A 27037-nucleotide genomic window follows, 5' to 3' on the forward strand; every position below is an offset into this window, starting at 1 on the left:
TTGAGAGAACTCCATCTGTAACCCTCCATTATAGTCTTGAGGATATACGGGCTGGTTGTTATCTTCCATTGTGGAAAAAAGGCTTGCAGCCTTGCTCCCACAGTCGGAGGACGGTCACTGGCTTTTTGCATTAGGGGTAGGGGGGCGAAAAAGGACTCCGACTTACCCCTGCCTGTCTGAGATCTCCAGGGTCTTTTGTAACCTGTTTCTTTTGTGTCTGGGGTTTTTCAAAAAGAAAAAAAAAAAATTTATTGCCCTGAGGGATCACCTTCTTTACTGGGAAGGCTTTTTTCTTATCATCCGTCCTATCCAGTATGGCTTCAAGATCAGGGCCAAAAACCAAACCCCCTTCAAAGGGCAGATCGCATAATTTGGCTTTTGAGGCTGTATAACCAGTCCATGTCTTAACCCATAAAGCTCTATGAGCTGAGTTTATCAATGCTGAGGATCTGGCTGACATTTTTACAGATTCAGCTGAGGCATCTGCCATGAACCCCACTGCCTTCAGTAGTACCGGCAGCATATCCAGCAGGTCTTTATGGGCAGTTCCTGCCTTGATACGGGCTTTTAATTGTTCCAGCCAGTGCTCCAAGTTCCTGGCTACCACCGTTGAGGCCATAGCTGGCTTTAAATTTGCTAGGGTTGAATCCCACGCTTTTAATAGGGAGTCTGCCGTCTTGTCCATGGCATCCTTTAGGATACCCATGTCCTCAAACGCGAGGTCTGTGTTCCTTGAAACCTGAGAAAAAGCCGCATCAAGCTTTGTTTTTTTTGTTTTATCCTCTTCAAAAGGAAACCTCCATTTGAGGGATCTGGAAAAGAAAGGGGCCCCCTCTGGGTCCTTCCATTCCCTCTTTATAGTTTCCGATAGAAACTTGTGCACATGAAAAACCATGTTTCACCTCGCCCATGCCCTGAAACATTTTATCGTGTAACGATAAACGGAGCTTTATCCTCAGATATTGAGAGTTGTGTGGATATTTTTTCAAAGGATCATCCACCTCCTCCAAGGATAATTTATACCGAGAAGAAGCGGAAGAAGTTTCTTTCACTTCATCCGTTTCCTCCCCGGAATCTGAAAAAACACTTTGCTCCTCATCCTCTGAGACACTGCCCACTCTGGATACAGCAACAGATGAATGAGAGCGGGGTACTGCACCACTACTTGCAGCTGGGCGTTTATCCAGATAGGATCAGAACGTTTCAAATGAAGGAGTTTAATAATTCTCCTTGCTGAGTCGCAGGTGTAGCAGGAATGGTTTCCTCTTTAACCAAGTCTGCTATGCAGGACCTGCATAACACCTTGGTCCAGGACTCCTTTAGAGCATTTTTACATGACAGACATTTCCTTTTAGTAGGAGGGGAGGAATGTTTGGTCTTTTCTTTAACTTTCTGAAATACACCAAAAATACCATTTCCATTAAACAAACATCATGCTGCCAAAAAACAGAGGAGCTATCCCTTTAACTCCTGTCTTTGCTCCACAGCCAGTAAATCCCCCCAAAGATTCACTATTAAAAAGCAGATATACATTCTTCCTGTTACATCAAACAATAAGATTGCTGCATGCTTCCAAAAATTCCCCCAATATCTAAGGAAGGGAAAAACAATACCTGGCCCATATAGTAATAGACAGAGACCACTGTCTCTGCTTACCTGAGCCTGGCTGACTTGTGTGGCTCCTGCTCCTGCCACTGCTGTTTGTTCCTCCTCCATTGCCGCAAGGTCTGAACGGTGTTTTGTACATTTTTATTTAAATTTTCCCGGGCCGCTCACCGCTGCGAGGGCCGGAAATGTCAGCCGGGAGGAAGACCGCCCCCTCCTCCTGCACTCCAATGGCCGGAACCCACGTTGCGCCACCAGAAGTCCCCCCCCCCCCCCCTGGCCGAAATGACGCACTGGCCAATCGGAACCCCGGAAGGCATGAGGCTTTAGGGAATTCAAACGAAACCCCCAGCAGCCTGACCCTCGCCGGGTATGAAGAGAAGGGGACACCGGAGCATCCACCGCACGCAAGGGAGGAAGCTGGGCTGGCCTTGGAAGAAAAAAAAAAAAAACACACAATCACCTAATACAGGAATGCCCCATACTCTCCACACCTGGAGACAGTGTAGCACACCCCTGGTTCCCTGCAGCTGTTCCATGGCGGAGGAAACACTACAACTGAGGCCATGCTGGAAGCATCTGGTCTTTAAAGAAAAACTGACTGCAGTGTTTCCTGGGAAAGTGGGTGGAGATGCGCTCTCTACAGGTGCTGTCCTGACCTGAAAGACGAAGGGATATAGAGATTTTTTTATATATATATATATATATATATATATATATATATATATATATATATATATATATATATATATATATATGCGTGTATTGCCCACTTTAACACGACAGCTTGAAGTCTTTTGTGGTATTTGTGAATGAGGCTCTTTATCTTCTCAGATGGTAAAGCTGCCCATGCCTCTTGGCAAAAAGCCTCCAGTTCCTGTAAATTCTTGGGCTGTCTTGCATGAACTGCACGTTTGGGATCTCCCCAGAGTGGCTCAATGATATTGAAGGTCAGGAGACTGAGATGGACACTCCAGAACCTTCACTTTAATTCTGCTATAGCCAAGGAGAGGTCGACTGGCCTTGTGTTTTGGATCATTGTCATGTTGAAGTGTCCAAGTACATCCTATGCACAGCTTCCTGGCTGATGAATGCAAATGTTCCTCCAGTATTTTTTGATAACATACTGCATTCATCTTGCCATCAATTTTGACCAAAATTTCCTGTGCCTTTGTAGCTCACATATCCCCAAAACATCAGCGATCCACCTGTTTCACAGTAGGAATGGTGTACCTTTCATTATAAGCCTTGTTGACTTTATGGTTGTGGCTAAAAAGCTAAATGTTGGTCTCATCACTCCAAATGAAAGAAATACTTGTATAGCGCACAATGCAAACTGAATTGCCTCTATGACTGTGCCAGAAGGTTTGAGGCTCGTCTGTGCTGTTTGGCATATTGCAAGTGGGATTTCTTTGTGGCATTTGCGTAGTATTGGCTTTCTTCTGGCGACTCGATCACGCAGCCCATCTTTCTTCAAGTGCCTCCTTATTGTGTATCTTGAAACAGCCACACCACAGGTTTTCAGAGAGTCCTGTATTTCACCTGAAGTTATTTGAGGGTTTTTCTTTGCATCCCAAAAAATTTTCTGGCAGTTGTGGCTGATATCTTAGTTGGTCTACCTGACCGTGATTTCGTTTTAACAGAACCCCTCATTTTCCACTTCTTGATTAGAGTTTGAACACTGCTGATTGTCATTCTCAATTCCTTGGATCTTTTTATATCCCTTTCCTGTTTTATACAGTTCAACTACCTTTTCCCGCAGATCCATTGACAATTATTTTGTTTTCTCCACGACTCAGAATCCAGAAACGTTAGTGCAGCACTGGATGAAAGATGCAAGGGTCTGTCAGGAGTCCAGAAACTCATTGCCCTTTAAGGCTCGATTCACACTAGCGCGTTTGATGCATTTTACAGAAATGCAAGGAAATTTTTTAACATGGGTTCCTATGGAACATGTTCACATCAATGCATTTTTGTGCCTCTGCGTTTTCGGAAAGGGTCGGGGACTTTTTTTCATGGAAAATGCAGCATTTTGCATGTAATAGTAGTCAATGGACCTGCATAACGCAAGTACCGCGTTTTTTTTTTTTCACTGTATATATCTGGTTGCCAAGCAACCACAGTGTAAAAAAAATAAATAAAAAAAACCCTAGTTAGACTTACCGGTAACGGTATTTCTATGAGTCTTTCAGGACAGCACCTGGAGAGAGCGCAGCTCCACCCACTTTTCCAGGAAACACTGCAGATCACTTTAAAGACCGGACACCTCCACCATGGCCTCAGTTGTTCATAGAGTACCTCCAGCCATGCTGAAATTAAATAAGCAGAACATAGCAATAACACCACATTTTTCAAATACAATCTAGGGTGGGTCATCGGCGCTGTCCTGAAAGACTCGTAGAAATACCGTTACCGGTAAGTCTAACTAGGGTTTTCTCCCTTCGTCTTTCAGGACAGCACCTGGAGATAAGAGTACTTACTCTAGGGTGGGACCACCGCCTGCAGAACCCTTCTGCCAAACGATTGATCTGAAGCTGAAAGCAGGTCCAACCTGTAGTGGCGGGTGAAGGTGGAGAAGCTTGTCCACGTAGCCTCTTTACAGATCCGATTTGGAGAGGCCCCTGCTCTTTCCGCCCAGGATGTTGCTACTGCCCGAGTGGAATGGGCGACTACCCCTGAGGGGGGGCTCTACTCCGGATGCTCTATAGGCTTCCCTAATAGCCATTCGTAGCCACCTAGCTATAGTATTTTTGGACGCACTAAAGCCCTTCCGTGGTCCTGAGAATACGACGAAGAGAGAGTTTGACTTCCTGAACTTACTTGTGATCTCTAGGTAGTGTAATAGGCACCTTCTTACATCTAGGCTATGAAAAGACTTCTCCTTAGCATTTGAAGGTGAAGGACAAAAAGGTAGGTAGAACCATTTCCTGCGTCCTATGGAAGGCTGTTGAGACCTTTGGTAGGAAACCCGGGTCAGTTTTAAGAACCACCCGGTCCGGAAATATATAACAGAAAGGCTCCACTATTGATAAGGCTTGTAACTCGCTTACTCTTCTAGCAGATGTAATAGCCACTAAAAGAATTAACTTAAGCGACCAAAATCTGATAGTCGCTTCTTCTAGGGGTTCAAAAGGTTCTCTGGTTAATTCCTGTAGAACCAATGACAAGTCCCATTTCGGAAAAAACTTAAATGGTATAGGCCTAGCTCTGGCCAATGCCTTAAAAAAAATCTAATAAGCGGTTCTTGAGATAACTGTCTCTCAAGAAAAAAAAACGATAAAGCAGCCACCTGTGCCTTCAGGGTACTGGCTGCCAACCCTAGTTCCATGCCCTCATGGAGAAATTCAAGAACCGAAAGTATCTCCTGGGGAGGGAATTCCTTTGATAGGCACCAGGAGTTAAAACGTTTCCACGTTTTAAAATAAATTGACCTAGTAGTATCTTTTCTACTTCCTAAGAGGGTTGTGACGAGTTTGTCATATAACCCCTTTCTTTTTAAGATTTGCTCCTCAGTAACCACCCAGTTAGGTTGAGTTGCCCGATATTCGGATGCTGAAGAGGTCCCTGGGTTAGGAGATCCCTTAGAAACGGAAGAGCCCGGTGGGGTCCCACCGCCATCCTCTGTATGGTTGCAAACCATGTCCTTTTGGGCCAAAAGGGAGCCACTAGAATCAGACTTGTGGATTCCCCCTGCAATTTCCTCAGAACCAAAGGGATCATCTGAAAAGGGGGGAAAGCGTAGCACAAGTGGAAGTTCCACGGTTGTGCTAGGGCATCCAGTCCCCTTGCCTGATCTTGCTTGTTTAAAGAGAAGAAGGCCTTCACTTTGGTGTTGCTCCTTGACGTGAATAGAGCTGAGGCAGACCCCATCTCACTGTCAGATCTTGAAAAACATCGGGGTTCAGGCTTCTGACTCCCGAATTTTTTCCCTGCTCAAAAAATCCGCTACAACATTCAGGTCTCCTTTTAGGTGTACTGCTGATATGGACCTCAGGTTGCTTTCGGCCCATGACAGAATCTGACTGGCCAGGGATAGCAGCACCCTGCTTCTTGTGCCCCCCTGCCTTGTTATATAGGATACAGCTGTGGCGTTGTCGGATAAGACCTGGATATGGAGACCTTGAACCACTTCTTTGAAGGCCCATAGTCCGAGCAGGATGGCCCTGAGTTCCCTCCAATTGGAGGATCTCCTGGCCTCTTTGACTGTCCAGCTCCCCTGGGCCATCTGTCCTTCCAGGTGGGCACCCCACCCCCAGGAGCTTGCATCTGTAGTCAACCTCTGGTCTACCGGAAAACACCAAAGTAGACCCCTGTCTAGATTTGAGTGACTCCTCCACCACCAGAGCTTTCTCTGGACCTGAGGGGGCATCCTGAATTGCTTCTCCAGGGACTCCCCGTAGGACCAATTCGTCAATATTGCCTGTTGGAGATCCCTTGCATGAAGGCGTGCCCATTGAACTGCAGGGATGGATGCTGTGAGGAGGCCCAAAACTGACATGGCTGCCCTGATAGAAATAGGCAGGTTTGTCTGGGTCCTCTTCACAGCACTCTGAACCTTTTCTATTTTCTCTACTGGGAGAAAAATCTTTTCCTGTCTGGAGTCGATGGTGTATCCCAGGAACTTTATCGACTGAGATGCAATCATGTTTGATTTCTCCCTGTTTATCAGCCATCCGAGACCCTCTAAGTGTCTTACTGTCCTTCCCAGGTCCCTCTCCAATAGATGTTTTGTATTGGCAAATATTAAAAGGTCGTCCAAGTATGGAACGACTGATATACCTTCTACTCTGAGGGGGGCTAGGGCCTCTGCTACGATCTTTGTAAATATCCTCAGAGATGAGGATAGACCGAACGGGAGAGCTCTGAACTGGAAATGTAGCACCGAGCCTCCCGTCCTGACCGCAAACCTCAGATATTTCTGTGAAGCTATGGCCATAGGCACATGGAGATATGCATCTCTTAGGTCTATGGATGCCATAAAACAGTTTGGCATCAGAAGACTCTTCACCGAGAAAATTGTATCCATCTTGAATCTCTTGTATCTGATCGATTTGTTTAAAATCTTCAGATTCAGAATCAATCTGAGTTTGCCCGATGGTTTCTTTACAAGGAAGATGTGTGAGTAACAGCCTAGCCCTACCTCCTCGGGGGGGGGAACGTACATGATCACCCTTTGCTGCATCAGTTCTTGCAAAATAGAGATCGTGGCTACTGATTTTTCTGGATCTCGAGGAGCCTGGGTTACATAAAACCGTGCGGGGGGAATGAGCGAATTCCAGCCTGTAACCCTCTTTTATTGTTTTGAGGATGAACAGACTGTCACTGACTTCCACTGCGGAAAAAAGGCCTGTAACCTTGCTCCTACAGTTGGAAGACCGTCACTGGCACTGACCGTCACTTCGGGGTAGGGGGCGGAATAACACTCCCGACTTGCCCCTTCCCTTTTGCGGCTTCCAGCGCCTTCTATATCCTGTCTCTTTGGTTTCTGAGGTCTTACGAAAAGCACGAAAAAATTTTGTGCTCTGGGGAAATCACCTTCTTTTTAACAGGAAAGCCCTTCTTCTTGTCGGCCGTTCTGTCCAGAATGGCTTCAAGGTCAGGGCCGAACACCAAATCACACTCGAACGGAAGAACGCATAATTTGGTTTTTGAGGCAGTATCCCCTGTCCATGTCTTCTCCCATAAGGCCCTACGGGCTGAGATTATCAGGGCTGAGGACCTGGCTGACATCTTAATTGATTCTGCCGAGGCATCCGCCATATACCCCACTGCTTTTAAGAGGACAGGCAAGGTATCGAGCAGGTCCTTTCTAGGCGTTCCTGCCTTGATATGGTCTTTTAATTGTTCCAGCCAGTGCTCCAGATTTCTGGCTACTACTTTTGAAGCCATCGCTGGCTTGAGGTTTGCCAATGTTGAGTCCCAAGCCTTCCTTAGGAGAGAATCAGCCCTTTTGTCCATGGGATCCTTGAGGATACCCATGTCCTCAAACGCAAGATCCGTATTCCTTGAGACCTGAGAAAAAGCTGCGTCGAGCTTAGGTTTCTTGTTCCATACCTGAGAGCTATCCTCTTCAAGGGAAAACCTGCGTTTGAGGGACCCGGAAAAGAAAAAGGAGCCCTCTCAGGGTCTCTCCATTCCTTTTTGATAGTTTCGGATAGAAACGTATGCAACGGGAACACTGTTTCACCTCGCCCAAACCCTGAAACATTTTGTCATGTAGTGACAGTTGGGTTTTATCCTCTGTGATATTCAGAGTAGTGTGGATATTTTTAAGCAGGTCATCCACCTCCTCTAAGGATAATTTATACCGGGATGATGAAGCAGAAGCCTCCTTTACCTCCTCTGCCTCCTCCCCAGAAGCAGAGGACCTACTATGTTCCTCATCCTCCAGGTCACTGCCCCCCCCTGGATGCAGATGCTGGGGAGTGAGAACGGGGCGCTGAGCTACTACCTGCAGCTGGGCGCCTGTCTAAATAAGACCGGAAAGATTCAAAAGTATCTGATAATTCTTTCCTAAAAGAACTTAGCAGCTCTCCCTGCTGTGATGCAGGGGTAGTGGAAGCTGCTTCTTTGACCAAGTCGCTTATGCAGGACCTGCATAACACCTTAGTACAAGAATCTCTAAGTACGTTTTTACATGATGGACACCTCCTCTTGCTAGGAGGGGAAACATGTTTGGTCTTTTCTTTCGCCTTCTGAAATATACCAAGGAAAAAAAAAAAACCAAAACCTCAGTTACAATACACATGAACAAAGAGAAAAAAAAAAAAAAAAAAAAAAAAAACACACATGCTGCAAAAATAGAACAGATTAACAATTTTCAAATTCGATTTGCTCTTCAGCCAGTGAATCCCCCCACAGACTCACTAAACAACTATTGAAAAGCATTATTCCTAAATAGCATCCTAGGAAAACAATGCTGCAGGCTTCCCAATGCAAGGAAGGGAGGAAACGACATGGCTCAAACAGTAATGACAGAGACCACTGCCCCTGCTTACCTGAGCCTGGCTGACAATCGTGGCTCCTGCTACCGCCGATTGATCCTCCTCCATCATTCAGCGAGGATTAATGGCGTCTGGGCGCTTTTATCAGTTTAAATTCCACACCAATCCCGGAAGTGATGTCAGCCGAAGAGACCGCCCCCCTCTCTCTGCGTTCCAGCGGCCGGAACCGGAAGCCGCGTCGCACCGTCGGAAGTCCCACCCCCGGCCGGAATGACGCGCTTGTCATCCGGACCCGGAAGGCATGAGCCTGAACAAACGGCGCGAGATATGAATCCCAGCCCTGTCTCAGACCCCGCCACTGGTCTAGAAGAGGGGGAACCTCCACGGCCTGACCCCCCTGGGTATGAAGGAGAGCGGACACCGGAGCAACCCGCGCACGTGAAGGGAGGAAGCTGGGCCAGGTCTGTACCAAGAAGAAGAAGAAGAAGAAGAAGCAGCAACAATGGTATGCCTCCAACTCTCCCCACCTGGAGAGAGCGCAACACCCCTTGGTTCCCTGCAGCGCTTCCACCATGGCCGGAGGAAACACTACAACTGAGGCCATGGTGGAGGTGTCCGGTCTTTAAAGTGATCTGCAGAGTTTCCTGGGAAAGTGGGTGGAGCTGTGCTCTCTCCAGGTGCTGTCCTGAAAGACGAAGGGAGAAGAAAAAAAAAAAAAAAAAAAAAACACGCGGCAAAATCGCGTGTCCAAAAATCGTGGCAAGCACCGCAAAAAGCACTGCAAAAACACTCAAAAGCAACATGCATAGATGTGAATCGAGCCTTATACACACACACACACACACACACACACACACACACACACTAATTACATGCAAACAGATCACAGGTGAGGATGGTTACCTTTAATAGCCATTCAAACCCCTTTGTGTCAACTTGTGTGCATGCCATCAAGCCAAAATCACCAGGGTATGTAAACTTTTGATCAGGAGCATTTGGGTAGTTTGTGGTCATTATGATTTAGGAGTATGAGTAAACACAGCTGATTGATAATAAATGGCTTCAGCCAAACACTGACCATGAGTGAAAGAAAAAAAAAGTTTGCGTTATTCATATTCTCTAAAAAATGAAGAAATCATAAATTCTGCCAGGGTATGTAAACTTATGAGCGCTGTATTATACTTTTCCAAATAATATCGCAACAGGTGTATATTGATTGGTTTGCGCAAAAGTTATTGAGTCGACAAACTATGGGATAGCTTTAGGGACTTTTCATTTTTTTTACATTTTTTTTTTATAGTTTTTACTGGTAATGGCAGCGATCTGCAATTTTTAGCGAGACTGCGGTAGACAAATCTGACCCCATATGACACTTTTTGGGGACCAGTGACATTTCATTGATCAGTGCTTTAAAAATTCATGAACAATGTAAAAATTACTGTCAGGGAATGGGTTAAGTGTGTACCCTAGGTGTGTTCTAACTTTAGGGGGGATGGGCTACCAGGGACATGACAGATCACTGTTCCCGATCACTGGGAACAGAAGAATCGCCTTGTTTACATAGGCAGTTCCCCATTCTGCCTCTGTATACCACAATCGCAGGTCGATGTCCGCCGGACCTGCTATCTCCTGTGCAAAGACTGAAGTACACCTATGGCAGTTTGCGCAGGAGAGCTGACCTGCCACAGTACGACGGTGGCTGGATGGCAAGTAGTTAAACCGCCGTATGGTCTTGGCCACCATGCTGCAGCTCAGTTTCAGGGTCTTGCCAATCTTCTTATAGCCTAGGCCATCTTTATGTAGAGCAACAATCCCTTTTTTCAGATACTCAGTTGTTTTTCCATGAGGTGCCATGTTGAACTTCCAGTGACCAGTATTAGAGAGTGCGAGCAAAACCATCCCAAATTTAACACACCCAAGACCTTGCAACACTAACGAGTCACATGACACCAGGGAGAGAAAATGGCAAATTGGGCCCAATTTGGACATTTTCACTTAGGGGTGTACTCACTTTTGTTACCAGCGGTTTAGACATTAATGGCTGTGTGCGAGTTATTTTGAGAGGACAGCAAATTTACACTGTTATACAAGCTGTACACTCACTACTTTACATTGTAGCAAAGTGTCATTTCTTCAGTGTTGTCACATGAAAAGATAATAAAATATTTACAAAAAAGGTGGGGGTGTACTCAATTTTGTGAGATACTGAATATGTTGGGTGTTAGATGGTTATTTCTCCTAGGAGCGTGGTGTTTGGGTTTAAAATGCTGCTAATTATTTGATTGAGGAAAATACGTCCTTATTATGGCATGTACGGCTATCGGAGGAGTTATGAAGTCTGAATTCTCTGGCCACTAACAGCCAGTAGGGAATGGGTATTCAGCTATTCCACCAGCTGAGCGATTTATGACAGATGAGAAGTCTGAAACTATTAGTTAGGGCGGATATCTGTTAAGAGTCTACTTGCACAAGCCTGAAAGCTTGAAGGTTTCTTGATCGTCGGAGCAAGACTGAGATATGTATTGTGTTAGGGGTGCAGGGCTGGCAAGGTATGCGACAGCCTAAAGTGCACATCGGTCGGGGGTGCCGAGCTGGCGTGTCAAGAAAGTTCGCCACCCCTATCGCTTCTGGTGTTTTGCCTTTCTATTTCAATATGTTTATTGAAAATTTGAGTGAACAAGTGTAATGTGCTCATTAAACGCCCTCGCAGGGGCTACAAACATAAAAAGTAATCCCCAGGGCAAACCAGCACAATTAACAGGTAGCATAATGTAGCTAGGGGAGGATATCGAGGTAGGCTACAGTATAAAGTGTCCTGTCCCCTTCATCGTCCCTGGAAGGGAAGCCCGTCTCCTGTTACCCCCTTCTATGGGGGGCAGCCGTGATTGCTAGGAACGTTAAGAGGCTATTAAGAAAAGTGAAAAGAGCTAAGAAACAAGAGAAAGAAGGTCAAAGTAAAAAATAGGGAGGGAAGGGACAGGGAAACTCGGACACGGACGCCCCACCGAGGGGAGTCAGACCAGGCCTAGGCATGCTGCTTGGAGTGTAGGGAACTCTTAAAAGATCCATGGGCCCCAGATCTTGAGAAATTTAGCGTGTGAATCGTGCACAATGCTGGACATGCATTCCTGAAGTAGCATAGCAGTCATACGCGTCTTCACCCCTTGAAGATCTACCCGCTGGGTCTTCCAGGCCTGAGCAATGGTCCGCTTAGCAGCTATAAAGAGGTAGGTGGCCAACTTCTACTGGGGACCTTGCAAGTCTAGTATCGGACAATGTAATAGGGCTAGCCTGGCGTCCCGTTGGACCGTTAGATGGAAGAGTGTCTGCAGCAAACCGAAAACCCTAGACCAAAAACACCCCCAGCCTCAGCCAGGACTACCACGTATGTATAACATCACCCCGCTTGTCCACAGTTGCGAAAGCATCTGTCAGTACTTCCAGGGAAGGCCTGAGCTGTGCGGGCTGGTACACAGTACCAGCGAAATAGTACTTTGTATGCTGCTTCTAGGGTATTTGTATTAAACAAGCATTTGGCTACCATTTTCCAGGCCTTACTCCAGTCTTCTTAATCTATTGCGGCCCGCAGGTCCCTTTCCCATTGGGCCATGTAAGAAGGGTGATGATGGCAGGCGTCCAGTTAGGAATGCATAGATAGCCGAGATAAGGCTTGGGGACCCAGGGCTGTGCTGGCATGTGTGCTCAAAAAAGTTATTTGTAATGGGTAGGTGGACGTGTGATGCAAGGCTGCAATCTAATGTTTCAATGGAATGAAAAGATACTGCTCACTAGCCGATGCACCTTGCGGTTCTCGAATAGTCTCCCAGGAGGGGAGATGTTTTACATTTCATCTACCCCGCAACTCCACCTCTTCCCCTCTCTCAGCCTTTCCAGCAATGTCCAGGGCTCAAAGACTTCAGCCTCAGCTGTGCGGGCACTCTGCAAGATCAGAGTGTTCTCCCACCAGGAGAGCACTGCTAACAATATCCAGCTGGTAAGCTACTTCATTCCCAACCTCCCTTTAGTGTGTGTTTGCGTCTTCAGACAACTGTGCAGCAGTGAGAACAGGAGGGGAAAGAGCCAGGCCAAAACCCCTCCCCTCCCTTCTTCCCTCAGGCAATCTGAGATCTCTGCCGTTTCTCCTCAGCTCTGTTCTCCTCTTGGTGAGGACGCCGGAACCTGCAGTGGAGCCTGGAGAACAGGCAACATTTCCCACCTGTTGCTGCAGCCCAGTCAGAAAAAAGGTAGCCAACATGTCACCAGAGGGCAAACCATGTGTACAGGGTCTGAACCGGGAACAATGACACCAGGGATCTGCACACACAGAGAGGGGGACATTCAGGACTAGGGAAAAGAGATGCCCAAACTCTGCCGGGGCAAAAGTTGGGGGACACAGGGGTGCAGAGAGGAGGGGAAAATCCTGATGGCCTGTGTAGTGGGGTTAAGCAGCAGACTGCAGCTTTGTGACTGATTGTCCTGTCATTGCTTCAGACACCCAGCAGACATGCAGATCCACACAGGTTGGGCGAGACACAACCAGTGATGGTAGCACTGCTTATAGCATCTAATACTGACTGAACTACACTCTATATGTGTTAAATATAGTATTACTGTCCCACACTGGTTGACAGACCTATCCTGCTGGCTGCCCCGGTTATAATATTAGAGGAGTTGTGTGTGCTTTGCTGCCAAGACACAGACAGATCATGGATCCACTGCATCCACTTCAAATTCCTTCCAGAAGGTATAAATAAAATTGGTCATCCCAGTGATTGTAGGGTTAGGTGGGTGGTCTATCTGGATATGACAGCCCCTCCCTACATACAATGAGTGTGCTGCACTGACGTTTTCTAGTGGCTCATTGCGTGTTAAGACGACGTTGTCGAGTGTTGGTGGTGTAGAATATTTGATATTTATCCTTGACAATCATTGTGACGCATTGTTTTTTTAGATGGATTTCAATAAAAAAAAAAAAAAAAAAAAAAAAGTATTATATTTTTATGATGTGGTCCATTTATGCTACATCTCGCAAGGCAACTCATTTTAATGGAAGCAATTCTTTATTGCCACTATGCTTTTAGGAGAAGGAAATCCTCCACGATTTTGTACAATCTCTGAGCTACCATCCCTGATCACTGGCCAGGCCTGGAGTACACAGAGATGAGGGGTCCAGGGATCTGTCCTGTCCATCCTGGCTGGTGATTGCTGGCATAGACAGACCTGACCCTCACACACCAGACTTGGCCCCAGTTCACTCTAGAACAGGGCTAGACAAAACCCGGGCGCCAGGTCGCATTTGCGACCTGGCGCCTGGGGCATCACAGCTGGGGGTATCCTGTCACCGCGGACCCCCCCCCCCCGGCGTGATCGCATCGGGCCACGCCGCCGACGGCCGGTAATTGAGCCCCCGGCTTTGAGGCCTTCTATGATCCTATGGTTCCTTCTGGAATCTGGCGCCCTCTTGTGGTGGCCGTTGGAATTACAACCAGCAATGCTAATAGGCTGGCAGGTAGGGGAAGCTCCATCTCCTTCCCTTTACTCAGAACCCCTAAACATTATATATATATTTTATTCTAACACCCTAGAGAATAAAATGGTGGTCGCTGCAATACTGTCTGTCACACCGTATTTGCACAGCGGACTTACAAGCGCACTTTTTTGGGGAAATGCATTTAATAACAAAAAAATAAGACAACAGTAAAGTTAGCCCAATTTTTTTTTATATTGTGAAAGATAATGTTACGTCGAGTAAATCGATACCCAACATGACATACTTCAAAATTGCGCCCGCTCATGGAATGGCGACAAACTTTTACCCTTAAAAATCTCCATAGGCGACGTTTAAAAAAAAATCTACAGGTTGCACGTTTTAAGTTACAGAGGAGGTCTTGGCGGGACAGGGCGCGTTTAAAATATTTTTTTTTTTCTTATTTTAACTTTTATTTTTTTCACAGTTTTTTTTTTTTTTTTTTTTTTAAAGTGTGTCACTTTTATTCCTATTACAAGGAATGTAAAAATCCCTTGTAATAGAAAAAAGCATGACCGGTCCTCTTGTATATGAGATCTGGGGTCAGAGAGACCTCATATCTCATATTTACACTAAAATGCAATTTAAAAAAACTTTGTCATTTGAAAAAAATAAAAAAATAAAATGTCCCTCTAAGAGCTATGGGAAATGACTTGGAGACAGGTGGGGGGCTGGGGGCTATCTTCCCCTCACTCGTCTCCATGTCAGGCCAGGGACAGGTCCAGATCGCCGTCACGGACCTGGCTCCTAACTTTTTTAGCTGGCTCCTAGATTCCAAGCAAATTTGTCAACCCCTGCTCTAGAACAAGGTGCAGGAAACCCACCATCCATGTGCATTTCCTACACCGCATTCAAATTGCACTGCCCTTACAATCTACAGTGGGTGTCAGTGCAATGTTAACGAGAGCTCAAATGCAGGTCGCAAAACTCAGTGCATTTGCCTGCAAGGTTTGTGCAACGTGGCACAATTTGAGCCTCTTTCAAAATGAATGGGCTCAATTCACCCCACACTGAATTTTATGTGAAATACATGCAATTTATAGCGTGAATCAAGGCTAAGACCCCTTTTCACACTGGGGCGCTTTGCAGGCATTAAGAAAGCGCCTGCAAAGCTCCCTGAAAGAGCTGCTCCATTCACTCCAGTGTGAAAGCCCGAGGGCTCTTACACTGGAGCGGTGCGCTGGCAGAACGGTTTAAAAAGGTCCTGCTAGCAGCATCTTTGGAGCAGTATGTATACCGCTCATCCACCGCTCCTGCCCATTGAAATCAATGGGGCAGCGTGGCTATACCACCAGCAAAGCGCTACTGTAGCAGCGCTTTGCGGGTGGTTTTAACCCCTTTTTCGTCCGCTAGCGGGGGTTTAAAGCTCCCCGCTAGCGGCCAAATACCACCACAAATACGACGGTAAAGCTCCGCTAAAAATAGCGGAGATTTACTGCAGACGCCACCCCCGCCCCAGTGTGAAAGGGGCCTAAGTGTACCGGTTACATCTGTGTAGCGATGGCTGTCAAAGATCTGGATGTCAGTGATGACAGGAGACTGCAATGCATAATCAGAAATCTAGAAATCTGAACTCAGGGAAGGGGTGGCAAAGTGAGGTTTCGCCTAGGGTGTCAAAAATCCTTGCACTAGCCCTATAAGGGTGTTTGAAATGCCACTAAACATTTGTTAATTTAGAAGATGCCCTCCTGGGATTATGGAAAAGGGATCACTGCTGTTATGGGTCTCCTATTCTACAAAATGTCATGACTTATGAATTCTGTACAACATGGCTGCCCTGTGTCTTCACGTACAGTTTTTGGGGTGCCCAGATTGCATTATCATCAACCACTACACACTATCTGCAGAAAACTAAATGGGGGTAGGGGGGAAAGGCAGACAAGACCAGTAACCCTGGACAAGGGGACAGAGCAGCAGTGACTGGTCTATTACAGGAAGCTCCTGCACAAAAGGTAATGTTTCACATTGGATTTCAGCACAGATCTGAAAGAAATTCATAAAGGACACAAAGATTTAAGAATACATATGACTAATGTATTTAGACATTTGCTTATCCCGGAATTCAGCTTTAAAATAATAATGACTTTTTTGTAATTGCTGTGGCCAACTCAGGTAAAAGCAGGAGTTACACATTGGCATTTAATCCAACTTGACACCCTAGCTACTCTTAACCAATTAGAATCTCAGCAGAGCAACAGCAGGCCATATTTTTTTCTACAGGTAACGTATGCAAAGTCACCGCAATGTACAAAAGTCCCAGTATTGGCTTTGACACTTATTGTATTACAGGTCCATTGCTTCAGGGTCACAGGAGGAACATTTGGTACAGCCAGTAATACACCAGTCATCTGCAGTTTGACTAGTTTAAATAAAAAACATTTACAAAATGTGCTTATGGAAAGAAAGCAACTGACAGTTACTCACTGATCGAGCAGTGTAGGCAATCTGTTTCCCCCCACGAGTGTAGCATGATATCGAGATCATGAACATCCCAAGATCCTGATTAACAGTTGACTCCGGGACCTGGAGCTCCAGAGTAATGCGGTAAGGCTGTCCGTACATCAGCACCTACAAGTGGAGGGGGGGGGGGAAAGTATGTTAATATCTTTCTATAAACATATACTCCATAATATTACATGTATACCAGCTTAATGCGTTCAATACCAGGCCCCGTGCACCACTTTTAAACTCAGTTGGCTGGACCAATTTTGCAATTTTTCCAATTTTTATTTTTCTCTTACAGCTTTCAGGAGTTTGTAAAAGACCCCCAAACCATACATTTTCTAAAGGCACATGAATGGTAGAATAAAAAGAAGGTACTACTGATTTTTAAGGCTCTGTGATAATTGCGCAAATCTTTATCAAAATATTTTCACTACAAATATAATCATTATTAGCGGATTTAAAAAAAATTAAATAAAAAAAAAAAACACACACACACACACACACACACACACACACACACACACACACACACACACACTTTACAAAATGCCTGCTAAATATGAAAGCTTAACCTGTATTAAGTTATTAACCACTTCAATGCCAGGCACTTAGCCCCCCTTTCCTGCCCAAGACAATTTTCAGCTTTCAGCTCTGTGTCATACAACACTATACCCAAATTTTTTTTATCATTTTGTTCCCACAAATGGAGCCTTCTTTTGGTGTTTTTTTTTTTTATGATCACCTATTTTTTTTTTTTTTTTTTTAAGCAAAAAATAAGGTTGAAAGGTTTTCTTTTGTTTCGGTTATAAAATTTTGTAAACAAGTATGTTTTCTCCTTCACTGATGGACACCGATAAGGCGGCACTGACAGGTGGCACCAATTGTCATCTACCTGGTGGTCCAGGGTGGCATACCGTTTGGGGTAACTTACTTTGTGGGCATCCCTGGTGGTCCTAGGTGGCATACACGGGGAGGGGGGCTGCGCTGATAATCAGCAGAGACCCCCCCCATCGAGAGAGCAGCCGATTGGATCTCTTCTACTCAAGTCCGTCAGACGCAAATGAGGAAAAGCCAGGGTCAACTGCTCTTCTGGTTTACATCGTGATCAGCTGTGATTGGACAAAGCTGATGACGTGGTAAAGAGCCTCAGTCAGAGTCAAGATCGGTGTAGCGGTGTGTCAGACTGGACATCATATGACACCCAGTCAGGATAACAGAACCACTGGCTATCATTCTGCTATAGGCCGGGCAGGAAGTGGTTAAATAACAAAATTGCACTTTTTTGCAAAATGGTGAAAATAATGCAAAAAAATTTAAATATCCAAATTTGTCAAAAATCTGGAGATTTTCATTTTTCACTGACAGCTTTCAGAGTTTGTCAAAGACCCCACAAACCATATATTTTCTGAAAGGAAATGACCAGTAGAATAAAAAGAATGTGTTACCGATTTAAGGCCTCGTCATTTTTGCACAAATATTTTTAAAAACAATATGTTTGCTAAAAATACACTAAAATCAGTACTAGTACTAGCAGATACAAACAGCAACTGCCCTGCCATTTTAGCACCTCAAGAAAACGATAGGCAGTCAAACTAAAAGCTGCGTAAATGCCAGAAAACGTACCCTAGTTTGTAGATGCTATAACTTTTGCGCAAACCAATAAAAATACGCTTATTGACTTTTTTTTTTTACCAAAGACATGTGGCTGAATACATTTTTGCCTAAACGTATGACTAAAATTGAGTTTGCTGGATTTTTCTTATAACAAAAAGTAGAAAAAAATTTTTTGTTTTTTTGTTTTTCGGTCTTTTTCTGTTTATAATCGTAAAAAAATAAAAACCGTAGAGGCAATTACCATCAAAATAAAGCTCTGTGGGAAAAAAGGATGCACAGTTTGTTTAGATACAACATTGCATGACTGCGCAATTACCAGTTTAAGCAGCACAGTGCCAAATTGTAAAAAGCGCTCTGGTCATTGAGCAGCCTAATCTTCCGTGGCTGTCAAACATTTTTCCTGTGCAGATTCTATAAAATATGCTCCCTGTTTAACCATTTCAAACTGAGCATACGGAAGTAAACAGCTACAGGAAATTATCTACACAACTAGATCGTACATATTAAAAGGATAAATTGACTTTTGGTAACATGTTACACCCTTATTTAGGGTGCGGCTGCATCATTCCCTCACAGAGTTCTGTGAATAAATGAACTACAAACTACCCTCTTCCATTGCGACAGGTGGCTTGTAGTTCTTAATGAACTGCAAGAGCGCTGGCGAGTACTCTCTCAGTTCATTGATCTCCTGATTTCAGCTGCCTGCCTGTCAGGAGGTAAAAGCAGAAAGCTATACTAAGATTCTACAGGAACCTGGCAGTGTGCGTGACACACTTTTTTCTACCTGCTAAATTCTGTGCTTTTAAAGTGGAGTTCCACCCAAAAAGGGGCGGTGGGCGCATGGGGGACGATGCGGCTTTTTGCGGCCAATTTGTCAGGAAATGGCTGGTGTTAGCACTTCATCACAACACCATGGTTAATATGGTGTCAGGATGATTGAAGTGCATCATTTTTATATTGTAATATAAAATTAAATAGTTCAACTCACCATAATGCAAAATCTGTCACTAGATGCAGCTTGTCACTTGCTACCTGCTTGCCACGTTGCCCATCACCAGATTTCCACATGCGACATCGCTTGCCACCAGATGCAGATTGACAGTTCAATGCCACCAGATTGCCACGTCACCAGATGCAGATTGCCACAGTCACTTGCCACATGCCACAGACACATGCCACCAGATGCAGATTGCCACAGACACATGCCACCAGATGCAGATTGCCACAGACACATGCCACCAGATGCAGATTGCCACAGACACATGCCACCAGATGCAGCCTCTTAAATGCAAATTGTCACTAAGCACAGAGGCAGTGCAGTGGAGTGGAGTGGTGGGTTCCACGTGAGAGAGAACAGAGGTGATGCGGGGCGGGCTGTGAGAGATGATGTAATCTCTCTGCTCCCCCGCTTCACCTCCAACAGTATACTGGCCGGGCTGTGTGGGCGGAACAGCGGTGATGTGGGCGGGGCGGTGGGAGATGATGTCATCTCTCTGCTCACCTGCTTCACCCCCAGCAGTGTAGCGGCAGGGCTGTGTGGGCGGAAGTGCGGTGATTGCTCTGCTCACCGCCGCCGCATCTCAGTGCGCACTTCGCGGCCCGGCTGCAAGCGGGCTACAGCCCGGTAGCGGGCCGCGGCCCGGGGGTTGGAGACCCCTGTTGTAGCCGACCGCACATGGGGATACCGGGGTTATGGCAGCTAGCTGCTGCCATAACAACGATATCCGTCCCGAAAGTAGGGACGTACATCAGCGTGCGGCAGTCGGCAAGTGGTTAAGCAGAACTCCGCTTTAAAACATGAATATAGCCATTAAGGAATGGGACAGTAAATCTTACCCGATCACGATTATTTTTTAGAAGAGACACATTGGCTGTTGGGAATGAGCACACGATTCCAGGTGGCGAGTCGCAATCAGCGCTGAAGAAGGCAAAAATACACAAGTAAATACAAAGCTGCTTCCCAATTGAATTTGTTTTCATTTGTTTTGTTTGTTTTTTTAAGAAAGGTTGGTTACAAAATAAGTGGTCATCTTTGGAGAGGTACATACAAACAATATGGAACGGAGTATTATTCTTGTCACATTTTCGTTGACTACTTGCCCTTTTTTGTAGCACATACATAAGGATGTACTTTACACATATCTCCGTTTTACAAATTAAAAGAAAGATACAGTACTAAATAAGAACATCCTAAACAGCAGAAGCTCTGCTGTGAAATACACACAGTACAATAGTGAAAAAAATAAAAAAAATAATGAAGCCATGCTAATAACATCAATACCCAAATCTATACACAAATAAAAATGCATGCGAGTTATACATTTGCAAAAAGTCCATCAACATGTGAGAGTGTGAATATCCAGCAAATAGTGACTTGGAATGGATTACATACACCGCCACGGATGTGTGTTACCACCACAAACTGCGGGCTTAGCGAATGGCAAGCCAAGATTAGCTTGCGGCTAGTTACCCAGTCAGGGCCTTTATCCAGGGGGCAAAATAGATGCAGGAAATCCACTTGTGAGCAGACATCGAGGGGGCAGGACACAAACCACATTCATGGGATAGGATAACTGTGTTCTCAGATCATAACATTTGGACCTCTATGTTTGACCTAATTTTCCCCTATATGCTGGGGTATGCACAGTGGGCTCCTTTTTTGTTGCACTGTATATCCAGATTCCTCTTTAGTAGGGCGTGTGGCCCTTTAAAACCGCAGTTTTTCCTCCATATAAAAAGATTCATGCAAAAAAAAAAAAAAAAAAAACAACATTACTTAGACCCCTTTCACATAGACGTTTTTGAGGCGCTTTTGGGCTAAAAATAGCACCTGTAAAGCGCCTGAAAAATGGCTCCCCTGCAGTCTCAGTGAGAAAGCCAGTCTCCGTCCCAGTTTCTTAATAGAAACAGTTATAATGGACGTTGATGAAATCTTGCCTATGGTACTGCGGGAAACCATGAGGTCATCAGACCCACTGCTCTCGTAACCTGCCTCAGCGCGACTGGTTGGTCTGTAATGCTGACATAGTTCGGATCACTTTTGTAATCTCCTGTGGAAGAAAAACTTTTTGGTCTACCGAGCAAAAGTCGTAACCCAGATACGTCACTTTCTGGGCCAGAATTAAGGATGACTTCTCTACTTTTATCAACCAGTCTAGGGATTATAGGAAGTCTTGTACAGCCTGGAGATCCGATAACTTCTGGTATGACTCTGCCACCACAAGGAGGTCATCCAGGTAAGGGATAATAGTTAATCACCTTTAACCTAAGCAGAGCCAGCGCTTCCCTCAATACTTTTGTAAAAATGCGTGGGCTTGAGGATAGACCGAAGGGGAGGGCTTGAAATTGAAAGCATTGAGCCTCTGTACCCATCTTGACTGCCCCTGGAAGACGTCATCTCTAACGAAACGCCGTAGGGAGGAGCGGCGTGCTAACGTCACCGCGATCTATGCTGAACCCGGAAACGACGGGCAGCGTTGTATGAAGCCGGTTGGCAAAACTTAATTGAAAAACGATTCCTTTTTTTACATTTTGATGTAAGTGCAGCTCTTTTTATTTTATTAAAACTTTTGACTGTATCACACTATGGCGATTCCTCTTGTTTATGCATGTGCTGGGCAATGAGCGGTGTGGCCGTAGGAACATACCATCCACTTGAACAAAGCGTTTAAAGAGATACATCCTCCATGCAGTCCATGTTCAGAGGGAGCGATTTATTTATGGCGATATCTGAACTCTGAGATGGGATCAGTATAGCTGGTAAGCGTCAGTATTGTTGGTGGTGGAAAGCCTTTCTCTGCAACTTTGATGACACTTCTTTCCATTGGTGCGGTGTGATAAAACACGGTGGAGATGATGAGCAGAATTTCTGTTGACTGGGAAATGGACTAATTTGGATATTTATATATAGATTTTTTTTGTTTGTATTTTGGATTTCACGTTTTAAACATTTTTCTTTTCATTTGTTTCACATATTGTTTTGATTCATTATAGCGCAGCTTTTTTTGGAAAAATTGATATTTGTAATTGTGGGTATCTCACTTTTAAGTTGCAGCTGTTTCTACTGTATTTATCATATTTATTCACAAATTTTTGTCGCATATAATTTTTTCACCTTCAAAATTATTTCTTCAGTATTTGTATTCAGGAATAAGCGCTGTATTATATGGGTTTTATATAAGAGAATGGACTTGCACATTTATACTGTAATGAATCCATTCATGTTGAAAGTTAATGTTTTTAAGAAGGGGGGTCTGGACCGGGTCGTGTGGTCTCCCCCGGTCATAGTCCGACCTCCTCCCCACTAAGCCCAAGCACCTTTCCTGGTAACACGGAGTGTGCTTCATTGCACAAAATTGTTTTAGAATTCGTAAAAAGATAAGACAGTCTACACTGTCTTATTCTCTCTTGATCCAATCTTGCTTTTTCACCTCTACTCTCCCACCTATAAATCCCCTCACCCACTCTCCACCCACCCAACCCCCCACCTCCCCATTTGAGCCCAGGAGCGATGGATCACATTAATATTTTCTCATTGAATGCCAAGAGTCTAAAATGTACCTGAAATGCTACATGCTCCTGAACGACCTTAAAAAGGGCCCAAGTGGATGTGGCGTTCATACAGGAGACACACTTCAGAATGGGCACACATCCATGCCTATAGAACCGCTACTTCCCATTATCTTATGCCACTAGCCCAGGGGCCAAATCCAAAAGGAGTCTCTATACTCCTTGCATGAACTTCACAGAAGGCCAACTGATCCTACGGGGAAACTTTAATGCACCTATGGCTTCTATGGTGGACACGTCGTCCGGACTCTCATCGATTCGTACCAGCATACACAAACACATCACGCGAGATCTACATGAAGCCCAACTGATAGATATATAGAGACTCCACCACCCTGGGGAAAAAGGGGACTACATGTTTTTCTCATGCCCACACAAAATATACTCACGCATTGATTACTTCCTAATACCCCAACTAGAGGCAGCTCATGACCCAGCAATAGGCAATATCACTTGGTCAGACCATGCACCCATTATCATGCGCAGCACGTATTGACACTCAAAAATAAGAAAAAAAATAAAACAAAAAAAATCTGCGCTTAGTAAAAAGTTAAAAAAACAGCAGCTGAACACTATAACCAGGATACTGGGCACAACAAAACAGAAAAGATAAAAGTGCAGCGCTTAACCTCTAAATATAACTGTGACTTAATACAAAAATTTGTGAATTTAGGTAAAAAGCCTAAATAATGAGAATCTAAATATTGTGAATCAAAATAGAGTGAAAATCATTAGTGAAAAGTATTTTCAAAAATCAGTTAATCAAATAAAAAAACATTTGTCTGTAACTCAAATGTTCTAATACATTTAAAAAAAATTCAAAAAAGTGTATAATAGTGCTACACAGTGTAAATAATGTCCCATGTGAATAAACAACAAAAGTGTAATTGATCCTGTTTGTTCAAACAAAAATAATGCTTGACCACGTGTACCCTTCACCGCTGTAAATCAGTAATGAATGGAGGCTTACCAGATCACCAGTCGGTATACGCAGATACGGACACCTAGACGGTTCGATGCGGAAAGCCGGAAAAACGACCCACTCCTTCAGATATCCCGCAATCACCGAATCAGCCTGCACAGCTGCGAATACGTAGGAGTTTCGATACAGGAAGCCGGAAGACACCCACACCTTCGAATATCGCGTAGTCACCAAGTCCGTTCTGGTCCTCTCAAAAGCCTCGAAGCATCATATCACCATAAAAACAAAAATAAAAGTGCGCCAAATCGTGTAGTTAAGTTTGAACAAATTAATTTTTATTCAACCAAATGGTTTTAAGCACTAAAAAAAATGACTCCACCGAGCCATACGAAAGTAAACGTATCGTCATCAGGGGTACCCCTGATGACGTCAGACTTTTGACGAAACGATTGTCGGGTAGCCACGCTCACCCTTTGTGCTTCAGCATTCGTTTATTATATATATATTTTTTGCTAGCAAATTGTTCATTTTTTAACGATACGTTTACTTTCATATGGCTCGGTGGAGTCATTTTTTAGCGCATAAAACCATTTAGTTGAATAAAAATTAATTTGTTCAAACTTTACTACACGATTTGGCGCACTCGCGATATTCGAAGGTGTGGGTGTCTTCCGGCTTCGTGTATCGAAACTCCTACGTATTCGCAGCCGCGCAGACCGGCTCAAGAGAGGATCCGAGCTGATTTCGGTGATTGCGGGATATCTGAAGGAGTGGGTCGTTTTTCCGGCTTTCCGCATCGAACCGTCTAGGTGTCCGTATCTGCGTGTACCGACTGGTGATCTGGTAAGCCTCCATTCATTATTGATTTACAGCGGTGAAGGGTCCACGTGGTCAAGCACTATTTTTGTTTGAACAAACAGGATCAATTACACTTTTGTTGTTTATTCACATGGGACATTATTTACACTGTGTAGCACTATTATACACTTTTGAATTTTTCAATTTTTTTTTAATGTATTGGAACATTTTAGTTACAGACAAATGTTTTTTATTTGATTAACTGATTTTTGAAAATACTTTTCACTAATGATTTTCACTCTATTTTGATTCACAATATTTATATTCTCATTATTTAGGCTTTTTACCTAAATTCACAAATTTTTGTATTAAGTCACATTTATATTTAGAGGTTAAGCGCTGCACTTTTATCTTTTCTGTTTACGTATTGACACTGTAGTAGAAGAATATCTTACCTCATCTGGCATTCCACAACTCACTGAGGAAACAGGGGCAGAATTGGATGAGCCCATCATGTTAGAGGAACTGCAATGTACCATTAAAGGGATGAAACGGGGTAAGGCGCCGGTTCCGGACGGGTTTACCCTGCAGTACTATAAAGCCCTCTTACCTATCCTTGGCCCATATATGGTGAAACTATTTAACAACCTGGTGGAAGGGGGACAGCTCCAAAGGGACACAGAGCTCATCATCTCCCTTATTCCTAAGGAGGGTAAAGATCCAGCTGGCATGTAGCAGCTACAGGCCTATATCTTGCCTGAATCTAGATCTCAAACTCTTCACAAAAATACTGGCCAATAGACTATCCCACCACATGACAGGCATAATACATCAAGAGCAAGTGGGCTTTGTCCCCTCTCGTGAAGCGAGAGATACCACCACCAAGGTGCTCAACCTAGTGCGTATAGCCTTAGTAACTAAAACACCATACGTCTTAAGTACAGATGCCGAGAAGGCTTTTGACCGAGTCAAAATGACCGACTCTATTTACTTCTTTCAGATGGTTACTTTGTCTGGGACTGATGATTTGTACATACATATAGGAGACGTCTGTGCAAGCTATTTGATTTAAACTATCAACAAAAATTCCCCGATTATGATGGAAAAAGATATCTTCCTTACCAGCATCTAAATTTAATAACATTGAATACCGTATTTGCCGGCGTATAAGACGACCTTTTACGCTTAAAAAAACTGAGCAAAAAGGAGGGGTCGTCTTATACGCCGGGTCCGCTGCTGGGATGCCTTCTGGCTGTCCGGTAATACTGTATGTAGCTTCGGCTACATACAGTATATACCACTGAACCAATCCCAGTGAGCGATGTATTCAAATGAATACAGAGCCTGCTCGGATTGGAGCAGCAATCTCTGCCAATCCGAGCAGGCTACACACAGTAGCCTGCTCCGATTGGCTTTGAGAGTGAGGCGCGGGCTGATGATGCAACAGCCTCCGCCAATCCCAGCAGGCTTTGTATTCATTAATAGAATACATTGCTCGCCGTGATTGGCTCCAGCACCAGAAGGAAGAAGGAAATGGCTCCAGCAAGAACGAAGAAGAAGAGGAATATGAAGCGTCGGAAGCCTCGGAATCGGGGGTCGTCTTAAACGGTGAGTACGGGCAAAACATTTTAACTTTGCAGGTTTTTAGGGGGTCGTCTTATATGCCGGGTCGTCTTATACGCCGGCAAATACGGTAACTGTCTCATGCACACACATGTATTCCTTTATGTATTCATAAAATACATAAAGGAACAGCATGTTTTAAGGAATGTTAGAACTCTGGAAGACCATAATGAGACTTGGTGGAAAGTTCTTTGTTATAATATGAATTATCTAATATATTTTTCAAGAAACCTTTTTCTGTAATAAGGGAGGCTACTCTCACAAGGAGCTCGGTGTGTTATTGGTCTGGGTGGCGCCTTGTCTGTTTTATGTGAGTTTATTGTTTGAATGTATCCTGGTCATTGGTTGTAGGACGCACCAGGAATGCATTTGTTAGTGACATACCAAAAATCTATCTGATGCCCAGCAGGGTCGGATGTACTTCAGCCATAGGGCAACGTGATTTTATCTTGGTGTGGCTTTGACAATTAATAAAAGTTTGAATTAACAGATATCCTCCTAGATTTGTCCGCTACAGCCATAATAGCTGTCTTTTGCTTTTGTTATGGTTAATTCTTGACCCTACTTGAAAGGTAACTTTATATTGCAATTCTGACATTTCTCTTCTACATGTAAAAATCTTTTGTTAGAAAATGACATAACATGATATTTTTATTTAGCAGAGACACTAGACAATACAATGGCGGTCATTGCAACTTTACCTTGCACAGTACTTGTGCACCAATTTTTGAAACGCGTTTTTTTTGGAGTGGGTTAAATAATTTTTTTTTTCTTTTTTAAACAGACAGACAATCTCAGCTTCCCAGCCGAGGCAGCACCATTTGTTTGAATGCAGAGGCCGGGCGTGAAGTTATAACATCACGCCCAGCCTCCAAACAATCAGAGAATCCAGTGACCATCTGGTCCACTGGAAATCTCTATGTAAACATCCTGGGATGGCGGATCCATTCTTCGACTAACCGTTCGCAGCGGTGAGTCAGTAGAAGCACC

The 27037-nt window shown here is 44.4% G+C and overlaps 1 protein-coding gene across 2 annotated transcripts in view; it reads right to left on the minus strand.

Moving 5' to 3' along the window:
* Positions 1-27037, minus strand: part of BSCL2 (BSCL2 lipid droplet biogenesis associated, seipin) — a 78496-nt gene that overhangs the window by 34717 nt on the left and 16742 nt on the right. For both annotated transcript variants that reach the window (XM_077455813.1, XM_077455812.1), the window contains exons 3-4: positions 19972-20053; positions 16501-16644 (exon numbers count right to left, since the gene is read on the minus strand). In XM_077455813.1, coding sequence (XP_077311939.1) covers positions 16501-16644; positions 19972-20053 — 226 coding nt within the window. The remainder of the gene's footprint in view (positions 1-16500; positions 16645-19971; positions 20054-27037) is intronic.

The sequence above is a fragment of the Lithobates pipiens genome, unplaced genomic scaffold, assembly GCF_037356315.1.
Source record: "Lithobates pipiens isolate NorthernLeopardFrog02 unplaced genomic scaffold, aLitPip1_a1.2 Scaffold_10, whole genome shotgun sequence".
NCBI lineage: Eukaryota > Metazoa > Chordata > Amphibia > Anura > Ranidae > Lithobates > Lithobates pipiens.